General features: G+C 34.8%; 1 protein-coding gene across 18 annotated transcripts in view; it reads left to right on the forward strand.

The window, feature by feature from the left end:
• Lap (phosphatidylinositol-binding clathrin assembly protein lap) overlaps positions 1 to 14,720 on the forward strand; it is a 59,691-nt gene that overhangs the window by 14,336 nt on the left and 30,635 nt on the right. For 3 of the 18 annotated variants that reach the window (XM_070293349.1, XM_070293350.1, XM_070293351.1), the window contains exons 2-18: positions 3,681 to 3,823; positions 3,900 to 3,975; positions 4,925 to 4,939; positions 5,393 to 5,495; positions 5,584 to 5,792; positions 5,901 to 6,007; positions 6,087 to 6,128; positions 6,668 to 6,762; positions 8,289 to 8,460; positions 8,572 to 8,688; positions 8,768 to 8,909; positions 9,042 to 9,131; positions 9,676 to 10,467; positions 11,316 to 11,436; positions 12,128 to 12,236; positions 12,738 to 12,809; positions 13,743 to 14,027. In XM_070293349.1, coding sequence (XP_070149450.1) covers positions 3,681 to 3,823; positions 3,900 to 3,975; positions 4,925 to 4,939; positions 5,393 to 5,495; positions 5,584 to 5,792; positions 5,901 to 6,007; positions 6,087 to 6,128; positions 6,668 to 6,762; positions 8,289 to 8,460; positions 8,572 to 8,688; positions 8,768 to 8,909; positions 9,042 to 9,131; positions 9,676 to 10,467; positions 11,316 to 11,436; positions 12,128 to 12,236; positions 12,738 to 12,809; positions 13,743 to 14,018 — 2,681 coding nt within the window. In that variant the 3' untranslated portion in view covers positions 14,019 to 14,027. Of the gene's footprint in view, positions 1 to 3,680; positions 3,824 to 3,899; positions 3,976 to 4,924; positions 4,940 to 5,392; positions 5,496 to 5,583; positions 5,793 to 5,900; positions 6,008 to 6,086; positions 6,129 to 6,667; positions 6,763 to 8,288; positions 8,461 to 8,571; positions 8,689 to 8,767; positions 8,910 to 9,041; positions 9,132 to 9,675; positions 10,468 to 11,315; positions 11,437 to 12,127; positions 12,237 to 12,402; positions 12,710 to 12,737; positions 12,810 to 13,742; positions 14,028 to 14,720 lie in introns of those variants that run through there. The other 15 variants (XM_070293354.1, XM_070293359.1, XM_070293357.1 and 12 more) reach the window with 15 other exon arrangements.

Raw genomic sequence — 14,720 nt, forward strand, 5'->3', positions numbered from 1 at the left:
AGCAGTGGTATCAACGCAGAGTACTCCTTCTATTTTAATTCAGGATCTCTACTTCCTGGAAATGAAATTATTTGGGATTTTATTTTGTACCTGGAAAAAATCAGGGAATTCTCATGGAATTTTATTGAAATTTAAAGAATCGAGAAAAAAAATTACCTCTTTGATAATTTTGCTCTTATATTGTAAGTAGCCGGCACCTCACCGATAAGACAAATTTTGAATTATGTGTTTAAAATATATGATACGTTCACTGAAGCATAGATTAGGATTTTTATGAAACGGCATCGTTAATCCTAACTAAAAATGTCTAAATTGAACGTGTCTAATATATTATAAATAGACATATCTTTTTATTCAATATCCTAATAAAATGTTGAATACACGCAGTACATAATATTTCTTTTTATTGTGAGCGTAGGAATTTTATTCATTTTCTGTCTTACTCTGCATTAAAATCGATCACGCAGATAATTATTACGCGCAGATAATTATCTGTGCTTTTGTTTACAAAAACAATCCGCGCAAATTAGAAGAACATATCGCGATAAGTCGATCGAATGAGAGAGAAGACGCTTTAAAGAACGTGGGAAACTGTTCGCGGTAAAATATTGTTTAACTCCTGTCGTTTTTTTCACGCCGATCGAATAAACTTTGATCTCCCTCGTGCGAGGAGGATATATTTTGTGAATTGTAAACAGATATGATAACAGATATCCATGGTCAGAGGCTTAATAAACGCAGGCTCACTCGATAAGAATTCTTGCTGTTAAAACATTACTAAGTATGTTAACTCGTATTATTATGTATCGAAATTTTTTTTCAAATATAATTTTACCTAATACATCATTTGTATTTCATACAAGGTGGGGTTTTTTTTTTTAAATTTATTCTCGGGAAAAATTGCCTCTTTAAATTTTCATCAAAAAAATTCAATCTTGAGATTAAGGATCCGATTAACAATATGCTAATATGCGCTTTCAGTGTGTGTATAATAATCAGGGTTGGGAAGTAACGCGTTACTTGTAACGCCGTTACCGTTACAGTTACTTTTTTCGGTAACTGTAACGGTAATGGCGTTACAAATTTTATTTGTAACGGAAAAAGTAACTTCGTTACAATTTTCGGTAACGAGTAACGAATTTAACAGTTACTTTTATCGTTACTTTTTTCAAATTTTTTGATTTATTTAAGATATTATTCTTGCTATTGTGCGTGATAAAATTTTTATCTTAACCGTAAAGTCGTAAGCAAATCGACCAATTAGCATTCTTATTATATTGTAAAAATGCTTGAATGTGATTGATCAACTTATGGCTCTTGCAGACCAGTGCGATGATGCGACGCGCGATATCCAATGAGAGCTTTATCTTTTCGGAAAAGCAGAGCTCTCATTTACTACCAGTTCTAAGTACCTTGCAACGAAAATTAGAAAATCTCAATAAATCTGACCTTATAGATTGCCATTCATTAGTTGAAGCTATTCAGCAAGGTTTAAATAAAAGGTAACTTATTAATTTGATTAATACATATGTTATTTAATTTTAAATAAGGATTTAATTGAAAAATATTATTTTATTTTAAACTATTGATTCAAAAGTATTAATTTCAATAAAACAAACAATGTCGCTTAATTTACTATATTTGATTTTAGATTTCTTACAATATTTGAAACAAAAGAATTAATAATAGCAGCATGTTTACATCCAAAATTTAAGTTAAACTGGTTAACCGGAGAAAAAAGAAAACATGCTGAAAATTACTTGGAGGATTTATTGGGAATCCGATCAACTGAAAATTCTTCAAAAGCTGGAAAATCTGACGATCACGATGATTTTTTCATTTTTGAGCAAAAAACGGTGCAAAATGAATCTGAACAAGAAGAATTGCAACGGTTTTTAAAATCAAATAATTGTAATATAGAAATGTTAAACGACTATCCAAAACTTAAAAAACTTTTTATTAAATATAATACAGCTCTACCAAGCAGTGCATCTGTAGAAAGAATGTTTAGCATCGGTGGCTCTGTATTAACACCACAAAGAGGGCATTTAAATGATGATACTATGAAGCAACAAATTTTATTAAAAATTATTAAAGAATTTCGATAAAATTTAATCATTTATTTTGTAATAAATCTTGAATGAAATCTTGCTTACAATTTTTTAAAAGTTTTTCTTATGCAAAATAATTTATTAGTTTGTATTGTAAAAAAGTAACGGAAATTGTAACGACTCGTTACTTTTTAGTAACTGTAACGGTAACGAGTAACTTTTTAAAATTAGTAACGAGTAACGGTAACGAGTTACTTTTTAGAAAAAATAACAGTAACGGTAACGAGTTACTTTTATAAAGTAACTTTCCCAACCCTGATAATAATACAATAGTAGTACAATATATTAAACATCGTCGCGTACGAAATCGAGCGACGACGCGATTATTAATCTTGTTACATGATATTCTTCTGACGTGGCTGCTACTTTCGTTAATCAATTGCGATTGATCGGCCTCCCGTACATTGCCGCTTGTTAAAATATTGAATTTTTGAGTCGTTCTTTTACATCCGTTTTAGATAATTTGCGATAATTTGTGATTCGAGAGCAGAAAATATTACTCTCTCTCTCTTTCTCTCTCTAATCTATACAATATCTATATCTCTTTCTCTTATTTATAATATAATTTTAGATAGTAATTTTTATATATTATATAATTTTGGATAAAAAAATCTCATGTTACTAATAATTAATTTAAATTATAATTATAGGCAGGACGAAAATAAAAAAAAATATATATATATATTTTTTTTTAATTTATATTAGTTTTATATATATTTTTGGCGGGTTATTATTAAATATATACATATCTCCCATATAATAATTTGATGACATTTAATCGTGCATTATGATTATTAAATCCGGTTAGTTTACTACGCGTAATAATAAAAAGAATAATGATGAGAATTACGTGAATTCTGAATCACTCGATTTCTTTGAATCATCTGAATCATCTGAATGCTGAAAGTTTTAGTTGAAAATTCCGTGCGAAAAATTTTTTACAATTAATCATGTAGATATCTATTGTACAATCTGGAACGAGTAAAATTATTTTATCAGGTTTTTTTTTGGTTTAGTTTTGTAGATTTTACAGGATAAAATCGGTCGGTTCACTTTAGAAATTACATCCATCTTAATCAAGATCTTTTATTTGTAACGATATACTATTTTGTATTTAGTTCAGAATTCATAAAGATAAAAAGTGGTGGATGATTTTCAATTATACTTAATAGATCGTTACGCTAGGCAGCTGTTATTTTATCCGCGATAAGGATATTAATTCGCTTTTACCTCGCACTTTCATGTATAAAATTGTCGAACATATCCTCGTAAAAAAGTCTAATACGAATATATAAAAATTTATTTTCATTAAGTTTTCAACTTGAAATTTCGCATTCGCGAGAGATTCTCACAACACAATACTATCGTCACTGACGACGATTGTGAATCATACGTAGTATGTAAATTACAATGTAATCTTATAAGGTGGAGGTCAGTGCCTCTCATTGTGGACTGCAAGATTTTCTCTCGGAGTCGAGAGTGCACGAGAGATTGACCGATTTCGAGAAAATATTTTCAACGTACTTGAACACGCCTGAAAATAATAACCGTCTCTCTTTCTCGTTTCAGATTTAATCCATTGCACCAATGAGCCGAACGTCTCCATACCGCAGCTCGCTAATCTCCTGATAGAACGCTCGCAGAACACAAACTGGACAGTGGTCTTCAAAGCTCTGATCACCGTGCATCACATGATGTGTTACGGCAATGAGGTAATTACTCTTTTTCGTTTTCGTTCGAATCGCAAGACACTCGTGTATCCGTCTAAAATGAGTTTTCTATTTGCAGAGGTTCACACAGTATCTTGCCTCCAGCAATAGCACGTTTCAACTTAGCAATTTTCTCGACAAGAGCGGCGTACAAGGTGATTATTTCACGATCGCATCAATGGGGGGCTTTGCGTTTCTCAGGATGTCGCAAGATGTTCCAGAATTGGACGGAAAATGATGACACGTAACGTTATTCGTTCCTAAATTTAGAACAAATAATGTTTCATCATTATTTATTCGTATTAGTCTTAAAGGTTTTAGAAAACGCATTTAATAAAAAGAAACTAATTTTAGGAAATTGCACCAAAAAATCTTTAAAATATTCTCTCTTTTTTTTTTGGAATTTTAAACAAAAATAGCATCAGAGAATTTTTATACAACATTTGAATAGATATTGTATTAACAGATATTTTTGTTCATGAATGATTGATTGAATGCAAATTTCACATTGTGTTCACTTTCTGTCGATTCTGCGGCATCCTGTGTATATGGACAAAAAAGAGAACTGCTCTCGTGACAATTCGTCATTTAAAATTTTTAAATATGTTTTTTTTTTTCATCTGAAAATCGGAAGATTAACATTTGTTTTAGTATTAACAAAACTATCGCGAAGAACGCAGCACGAATAGCACGGCTTTTCGCACACTCGCGATACATTTTTCAGTTTAAAAATTCATGTATCGATATTCGAGCAGACTGATTTAATATGCACGCGTCGCTTGGAGAATTGCAACATGTCGTAATTTGAATAGCTAATTGCGGACATTTCGACGCCGAGAATGTGTTTACGAGACGTGAATTCGATTAGAGATCATTGCACATAGATCATTGAGGCGCTTAGATAACAATTATGAATTTTTAAAACGGCGCGAACTCCTTTCACGAATTTTTCCACGCGCGAATTTTTTTCCGTCTCGCTAACTTCCTCGCATCGTATAGCTATCATCCATATGGAAAATGCGAATCTTTCTCTTTTCCATGTGTCTGAACCTGTGTATACGATTTACTAACCTGGACTAACTTTCTATCTCTTCGGACACGAAGCAGGAATACGCGTGGGTAAGTTCTAATAACAAAAGACATTTCATTTTCTTGTTTTTTTTTTGTTTGTTAATGTACTAACGTTGCTTTGTAGTTTTGTATGTTCAATTTTAAATTTTTTAAACTAAAAACATGAAATTTTTAACTGTAATAAATGTATACATATATATATATATATATGTTTGCATCAATTGTTATATGTTGTACATTAATTATGTTCAGTATAAATTTACTATTACATATTTGATAAAAAATTGATTTTCAATCGGCTTCGACACGCATGCTTATATAACTTTATGAAATTAATGCAATCGCATCTCTCGGGTGTATATTGCCAACTTTCTAATTTCACTTTTACGCATTGTTACATCTCGCACTGCCTATTAGTTCTTTTATTACGTCTTCACGGAACCTGAACAAAAATGACTAATCGCCGTTTTTTTTTGTTTTTTTCCTCTACGCGTCGATCAGGATATGATATGTCGCCGTTCATCAGGCGATACGCCAAGTATCTCAACGAGAAGGCCCTCTCCTATAGGACGGTAGCGTTCGACTTCTGCAAAGTGAAACGGGGGTATGTACTAAGAAACGTTATAATTCGTAATTTTATTTTACTATTTAGAGCGAGAGAATTAATGTTTATTGCGGAATCGACATTATAGGAAGGAGGACGGCACTTTACGCACAATGAACGCCGAGAAACTCCTGAAAACTTTGCCGGTACTGCAGTCCCAACTCGACGCGCTACTGGAATTCGATTGCACGGCTAACGACCTCACGAATGGCGTCATAAATATGGCCTTCATGCTCCTCTTTCGAGATCTTATCCGGTTATTCGCCTGTTATAATGACGGCATCATTAATCTATTAGGTAACGCAGTATATTCGCTTTTTCTATTCGCGCATAATAAATGCATACTCGAAGATAGATGGAATAATTAATCTCTAATCGGACGATTGCGATTGTGATCTTTTTCAGAGAAATATTTTGACATGAACAAGAAACAATGTCGGGACGCTTTAGATCTTTACAAAAAGTTCCTCATACGTATGGATAGGGTCGGAGAATTTCTGAAAGTTGCGGAAGTAAGTTATACATATGATTTAAATGTAAAAATGGCCGATAACATTAAGTTGACATAACTGAGCGTATTTCTTTTTACAGAACGTCGGCATCGATAAAGGAGACATACCAGATCTGACAAAGGTACGTGCATTTACGATACCATTCATTATCTCTTTATCTTATAATAATAATAATAATAATAATAATAATAATAATAATAATAATAAAAAGAATCTGTTTAATTATCTGTACATAAGTATCGGTTGTCATTTTAAAGAATAATTAACAATGAGCGAAGAAAAATATGTAGTCAATCGATAAAGTAATATTTTCGTTTGTTTCTTCCTATTGTACATTACTGACAGGTAATAACATCACTGATTATCTTAACGAGGTAGAGTTAGTGTAATTTAGTATAGAGCAGCATAGAGATAATTGGCGATATTTATTTTGGTAGATTTTGTGAGTCGATTTTATGTCAATTACTCTTTTATCGAAAATTCGTTTATAGCATTTTCTAAAAATATTTATGTAAAACTCACGAAATCTTCTAAAAATAAATGCATGCGTTTTAGCGCAGAAAAATGTTTTTTGAATCAAATGCACAGCTGATTCATTCTATCTTGCATCTCACTCGATTCTAACGATGCTCTATGAATGATTGGCAAATTGTTTTTTAGGCACCGAGTAGTTTATTGGACGCCTTAGAGCAACATCTTGCTTCCTTGGAAGGAAAGAAGGGTTCTGCCGCGAATACACCGACGCAATCAGCAAGGTATTTCTTTTCCCATTTTTATCCGATCCATTTAAAGTTCACATAATGATCAATGTAGGAATAATTCTAAACGTCCTTACGCTGAATGCTATCAAAATCGACATACTTCTCCTTCTCTACTTTTCCCAAAATCCACCGTTTTCGTCTCATTGTACATTTTTTTAAGATTAATAACATTTTCTTCTATACACATCTTTACGAGCTTCTTAATACGAGTACTTGAACAAAATATGTTTCGCACATGCACACGCATAAGAATTATGACGCAAAATTGCATTTGTTTATCTCGAATACCATAACTTCTCAATTAACCCATTTTAAAAATCCATAAGAAACATTACAGAATTATAGAAATGCTAAATATCCATCATGTTCCTTTTAAGTAAATATCGTAAGAGGTCTTGAACAATATTTTTGGAAATGTCTTTCTCGACAGTTATCTTCCAATTTACAAAGTTTGTCGATGGTAACTTCTGGATACTTAAGGTTAATTTTCTCCAATGACATTTAGTGGTATATAGAAGCTTTGAAATTTATTTTTGTATCCTTATCCATTTAAGGTATCCATGCTATGTCTCTAAATTTTTGATATCTTTCGTCGAAAATCATAATTGTAATTTTTACATTGTCCAATTTACCGTTCGTGTATATTGCATGAATAAACTTATTATCTGTTTAGATAATTGAAGTAGTTTCCCTATAGTTTTATTTATATGAGTTATTAAGCACACTGTATAAATATATTGTCTTAAATGCGATTAACAGTAAATCAATAATTTAATAGTATTGATTATATGTATAAATAATGGATGATATTTTAATAATATTTTAATTAATAGTAAAATTTATTAAATATATATAAATTTATTAAATTATATTTCTTATTTCTTGTGATAGATTTAATTTTTATATAGCTTAGATTTAACAATTTGAATTGAGATATATATCGTCAATTGTTAAAATAATTTGTCTTAAAACGAAGAAGATATTATGTCATATTTTGATGCACATGTATTTATCTGTACAAAATGACTTTTTTTATTATTGTAGCAAGTTCAATTTCACTCATATTAATGTATCATGTAATTTAATTTAATTTGGTACGCAAGCTTGACGCTACTTTTCACTACAAAAAGTAGAACATCAATAAATGTATGTGTATATTAGGACATATAGTAAAAAATCGGAGAGTAAAATAGCGAGTGAAAAAGAAGAGAGAAAAAGAGAGAGAGAGAGAGAGAGAGAGAGAAAAGTATATAAGAGTGTATGAATGGATAATGCACACTGCATTTTTACGCGCATTGTTACATCTATACGTACTACACCGTTTGTCTTTTTGTTTTTTTGTTTGTCTCTCTTCTCCTTTGTTTTCAATTATCAATTTTCCTTTACGCTCCTCTCTCTCGCCACATTTTACGAACTCGTTGAGAAACGGATCTTCCGTATTCTTCTTGTCCGTCCTCTTTTTTTTTTTCTTCCGTCCAATTGACACCACACATTTCCGACATCCTATCATCGCCCAAAAGCAGCCATAGAACCAATGTAAAGTCGGGAGTGTCCGCCCTGTCTTCCACCAGTAACGCGTTCGGAACAGTAGCCAGCAATGCGCGACTCGACCAAACTGGGAACGGCCACATCGACGAGGCACTGCGACAGCAAGCTCTTGCAGAAGAGGAAGCCGCCATGAATCAATACAAGGTATTAGGCAAATTACAAATTATTAGCGATCAAAGTATTTAATCCAAGATGAAAGAAGGTGGTTTTAATTTTAAATGGACGATATTGAGATTCTCAATGTATGTATTGCAGGCAAAAGTACAATCGCCATCGAGTACCAGCACAAATCCCTTTCTCAGTTCACCGATCAATAATGCCAATCAACCTATCGTGGATTTGTTTGGTACAGCAATGTCCGAAAATCAACAGGTATATCTACATTTTTGTTTTATTCGACTAATGTCGTGTACAATTCCCATTCGCCACAATAATCGATTACTTATTGCAGCAACAACTTTCACAAAAGGCGTCGGATGATCTGCTGCAACTGGCAGGTAATCCGTTCGCGAACATGTTTGGGACGCCGCAACCGGCCGCAACGGGCGCGCAATCTGCTACCCAGAACAATATGTGGATGACCAACGGTACTGGTGAGCACAGCATCTAAGTCTCGGCATTATAGTCTCGATCATCGCTGCTTCTTTTGATCACCGCGCTTGATTATGATATGTTCTTCTTTGGTTTTCATTTTCTTCCATTTTCCATCTTTTTTTTTCTTTTAGGTTTCGCGCCAGCTGCGCCACCGGCAAATAATAACTTTGTTACAGATAACAGCTTTTCCTCTGTATTCGGAAATCAGGATCAGCAATCTAGTAAGTGCTTATTAATTTAGTGCAATAAGCAGGGATTATATATATATATATATATATATATATATATATATATATATAATCCCTTCTTTTCTGTCATCTGTACATTTCTTCTCCTCTTTCTATCGTAGAATTTTTGCGGCCATTTTGATAATATTTTTGCATCATACATCTTATACTTTAGCGTCTTATACTTGGAACGCGCCTGAGCAATCACACATACCGTTTAATGCTATGTAGCGAATGAAACAGCGTTTACATTGTTATGACAAATATTTTTACTATTATAGATAATAATGATAATATAGTAGTATATTTTCTTTATATATATTATTCTTTCTTTATATGTGAAATTTTTGATAAGCGCTGATTATTCGATACATTCTCCGAATACATATTTTTTTCTTTTTGTTCTCTCTGTAACTAACGTATTAACGGGTCGCCGTATAATAATCGCAAGGCATTTTACATTGTCATTGAATTGCTGTTCGAATGTGAGAACGGAAGAAAAAGCTAACTTATGCACCTTGATCACTTTCTGCGCAAGCTGGCGTCCCAGGAACGGCCGCGTCCGTACCTAATCCCTTCATGTCCGATTTCCCGTCCCTCGGTACCGCCGGCGGTCAACAGACGGCGACGAACGCCGGCGCTTTCGGGTTCTTCGATCAAAACACCGGCGGTGGTGTTGTTGGCGGCAATGCGATGAATGAATCGGGACAAGCAGCAACAACGGCGCCAGGCGGAGACCTCTTCAGTGCTGGTCAGGCGGATCTCTTCGCGGGGGGCGACGGGTCCGCCGCGATGCTGAAGACCGCTACAAATAGCGACGGGGACGCCGCGGCGGCCGAGGTGGTGGCGTCGACGGCGCCTTCGGCCGTCGGCAAGATATCCTCTACTGCCACGCCGCCACCTAGACCACCGCCACCCGCGACTGCCGTTGCTGCTGCAAACGTTGGTGCCGCACCGCGTGCACTATCTCCGACCATCAGCGGCGTCGGCGGAGTGTCACATGGTAGACCAGCGGCAGCGACGGCGGCGGCCCCAGGCCCCCCCGCTAACAAGAGCGCCTTCGACGATCTCAACGACAGCATCCGCATGGCACTGGGCGGGTCTCCGTCGCGTCCAGCGCCAATGGTCCAGCAGCAAGCTGCGATGACCATTCAGCAGCAATCGCTGCAACAACAAATGCCGCCGGCGGGTGCCGGTATATTCAGCGGTATGAACGACGCCGCCGGGCAACAATCCATGATGACCGGCGCGCCGATGGTCGGCTACGGTATTCCTACCCAAGCCCAAGTCCCCGTGGGGTACGGCTCGCCGGCAAAACAGCCGATGTCAGGTGACGGGAATGCCTAAACTAACCCACGCTAATTGCATGAGTGTCACGTATTTGCTGTTCTTTTCGTTCAAGTCTCTTCAATTTTTTTAGCCTTTTTGCGCCAACACAGTATTGCATATTCCAAACTATATAAAACTCTGTAATATCTGGGAGAAATATGTGTAGATTTAAGATACGCCTTTTGAATATCCGTTAGACATTTTTTCTACATTGTTTAGGAGAAAATTGCACGTTTGATTTATGTATTACTTTATTTTTATTTGATCGATAAGTTGTATCGAATGTTTATGTTTAGAAATATGAGAATGTGAGATAATTATGACGTATTTTTAACCATTTGCACATACGAGTAGATAAACGTATTTGTGTTTGTGACAATTGCTGCAAAAATTACTGAAAAAAATAAATGATTACATCACTCTGGTTAATCATTTATATTTTCATAGAACGCGCGATAACCTCTATATTATGTATGTATGTAATCGTTATTCTACTTTATTAGTTTACAATTCAATTATGATAATCCGCATGCTGATGACTAATTGCCGTAATGCAAACATAATTCTACGTTATTTGTTTTAAAAGCTTTGCACGCTATTGTTTAGAAATTTTGCGACGATGGTTTTTTTAGAAACTAATTTTTTTTTTTTTTTTAGAAAATACATTATTTGAAAATTATACTTTATATTTTGTAAATTTAAGTAAATTTAATAATTTGTTTTAAATTATCACTTGGTTTTTATTGCATATTTGGAGAGCTTTGTCTGACATAGATGTTGCTTAGAATTTTTAACAATTTTTTTATGCCGATGTGATGATAAATTGATTTTGAATTAATATTATTTCAGCCGCGGGGCAACCGATTAGCGCATCTGCCACTGGCAAGGTTTTGACCGGAGACTTGGACAGTAGTCTCGCTAGTCTTGCGCAAAATCTGACCATCAATAAGAGCGGACAACAACAAGCAAAGTAAGTGCGACCATACTTTATATACGAGGACAATTAAGTACGTAGAAAATATTTATTATAGTTACAAAACATACTTATTCTTTATTTAATACACGGTCCCCTTTAAAATAGTCCCTTCCTAAAGCAATGCACTTAGTCCAATGTTTTTTCTATTGCAGGAAGCAGTCTTCAAAATCATTCTCCATGAGACTGTTTAGAGCACGCGTTATCCATTCCATCTCCGTTCGTGACCCTCAATGACGATTCTTCATGTCTTTCTTGATTTTGGGAAATAGAAAAAAGTCAGACAGGGCCCAATGTGACCTCCTCCGCTTTTTTTTCTATTCCTCAAGATCAAGAAAGACAGGAAGGAGGGTCACGAGCGGATATGGAATAGTTGACGCGTGTGAACTTGATTGTCAGTCCTGGTATACAAGGCTATTTCAATAAATTATTGATTGAAAAATGCCTCGTATATGCAAGTAATTCTATTTGGAATATATATGATGATGTAAAGTTTAGTTTAATAAATTTTATCAAAATGGTATATATTTATAAACATAATAATAATAATAATAATAATAATAATAGCAGAACCATAAATAATGATTTTGTAATGATAATATAGATGTGTGATGTGCCCAAAATCGGACTTGTGTATACAACTTGTAATATTTTTAACAGAATTAACGAATATTTCTCCTTTTTGCAGAGGAATGCAATGGAACTCACCGAAGAACGCCGCGAAAACGGGTGGTTCAGCTGGCGGATGGTCACCTCAGCCGATGGCAGCTACCACTGGTGCTGGATATCGGCCCATGGTAAGTCTTCACATTTTCTTCTTCGGTCTCCGTAAAATATTCCCAGCACGCTTTTTTTGATTGTTGGTACACAAGGATACACGCACATATATACATTATCGTTGTTACGCATTATTTTCAAAAAAACAATTATTTAGTTTCTGATAAGACGCATTATGAATTGTAGATTTCCGATGCAGATCCGTAGATCATTTGTGCTGATTGTTTCCAACGCGATTATTTTAATGTTATCGTCTTCACTTGTCGTGAAAATTCTTTATCACGCGGCCCAGTAAATTATTTTAGCTCATTAGCGGCGTACGTAAGTACGTAGTGTCACGTAGTACCCTTTAATTCTTTCTGTCTAAGCCCGTAAATTTATTATTAAGTCATCGTCCGTCATAGGACTCTTTCGCGCTCTGCGTAACATCATAACGAAGTAATTTTCTCGTCAGTTAGCACCCTTTAGATGAGTGTGATGCATGCACACTGGCATATGGCATGTTACCGGCTGTGTTACAGGGCCAAGGAATGACGCAACTTCTACCTACGACTACCACCACTATAGGTTTCCCCTCGCAACCTGCGATGATGGTAAGTCTCACGAGATTACGAGCGTCTTCGTTTCGACGAACATGTCTTGTTTAACACGATAAAGTGCCAAATTCGTCGTCAGAATTCACCATATTAGATCACAAAACTCTGTACAAGAATAATGTATATGATAACACAAATTGTCACTAACTCTCTTTCGTTAATAATTATCATTTATAGTATACAACTATCATTGTATTCTCTACTTTCCGTTGAAGTGACAAAGTCGTCGAAAGATAACGTTCCAACTCGACACTCAAACATCTCATTGCGTTTCCTCGTATTGCGTGCTTGTGCATAGATATGTAACTCTTGGTGCACGCGTTTCTCGAGAATGTAGTAGATAGTTTGCCGCAGCGACTTATATTTTTGCAGATTGGTTTGAGATTTGTTTTTCTGCATACGTTGGCTGTAATTTGCTTGACATGTTGATCCTTAATGTAGACAATGTAGACAAGTTGATTGTAAACGTTTGTCATCTATATGTAGGTAACATATACGTTTTATCAGAATAGATTAGATCAAGCTACATTGTATTTTTCTAAAGATTCCTCTTGCAAATGTAAACTGAACAAGAATCTCGAGGGAGAGTAGCCTGTTTGGAAAAAATGTATTTATATAGAGTATTCATATTTTATCTTATCCGATACTCCCTTTCTCATCTGACGACGTACAATTCTGTCCAATGTTAGTGCAATCAAAGTTGCTTCCAGAGTACTTTATAAGATAAAATAAGAAAGAGTCTAAATGCATTTTTTTTCCTAGTCAGTATCTAAATTGTTATCGTCCAACTCTAATCTGATTATAATATCGATTGATCAATTATATTTTCCAGAAATATTTTTTTTTGTTAAGAAAAACATTAAACTTTGCAGGCACACATGCTTCCTTTTGTACATACGTCTTATTTCTCTCGCTCTCTGGTGTCTGTAGGGTATGCAAGGTATGCCGATGGGCATGCAGGGCATGCAGGGTATGCAGGGTATGAGGCCGATGATGTGTACTATCCCAGGTGCTTCCGCTGCTGGTGGTGGTATGATGGTTACGGGAGGAGCTGCGCCGATGATGGCTATGTCTGGCTCAAATCCCATGATGACTGGTCCTAATCTGCAGCAGCAACAGCAGCCGCAATCTCAGCCTCAAGCCGTTGTAGCACCCACTCAGCCACAAGGCAATGCAGTCCAACTCGATCCCTTTGGTGCTCTGTGAAGGGATTAGGTACCTATTCTCATTTATCATTTCTGCGCCATTCGTTATCGTTGTCAAAGGATCTTATGGCATATAATGGGACAATCCGTGATAGGAATCTGTGCCGACTAAAGTTCGTTTTCTTTAGTTTGCGAAATCCGTGCGATGGGGTTGAATTTTACTTCATGGGGCAGATTTTATTAGATACTCTCTATTTTAGGCATTGGAGCTTTAATTTTGTATATACCTATATATATATAAATGATCTTCATATTTCTTTTCGAACGATTTGAATAGGTCATTATGAAGCTAATAATGTACAGTAATCTGTTTGTGACTTACATACGTATTTGTAATTAATAATGAGTATCATGTAGCATTTTTAATGCCAGCATTTCTGAATTGTTAATTTTCACTTGGTTTTTTGATGTTTTATGTAACGTAAAACAATATTTCATCTATAATTTTATTTATTCAGCGAATCGTAGATACAATTATCATAACTACAATAATTAAATAATTCTTAAAATATCATAATCATGTTAATTATTAATTGACAAAAATTTTATGTATTTTTTGCTCATAAAAACATATACATGATGTAATCTTGATTCTGTAAATTTATTTTTATATCAATTTTGTTGTGAATTACAAGTTGTCTGAAATGAATTTTACAATGAACGAAATCTGGCTGTTCCGTATTACTAATAATGCACGCGTACG

The sequence above is a fragment of the Polyergus mexicanus genome, unplaced genomic scaffold (genome assembly GCF_030449975.1).
Source record: "Polyergus mexicanus isolate NDT 795.1 unplaced genomic scaffold, iyPolMexi1.0 SCAF_3, whole genome shotgun sequence".
Classification (NCBI taxonomy): Eukaryota; Metazoa; Arthropoda; class Insecta; order Hymenoptera; family Formicidae; genus Polyergus; species Polyergus mexicanus.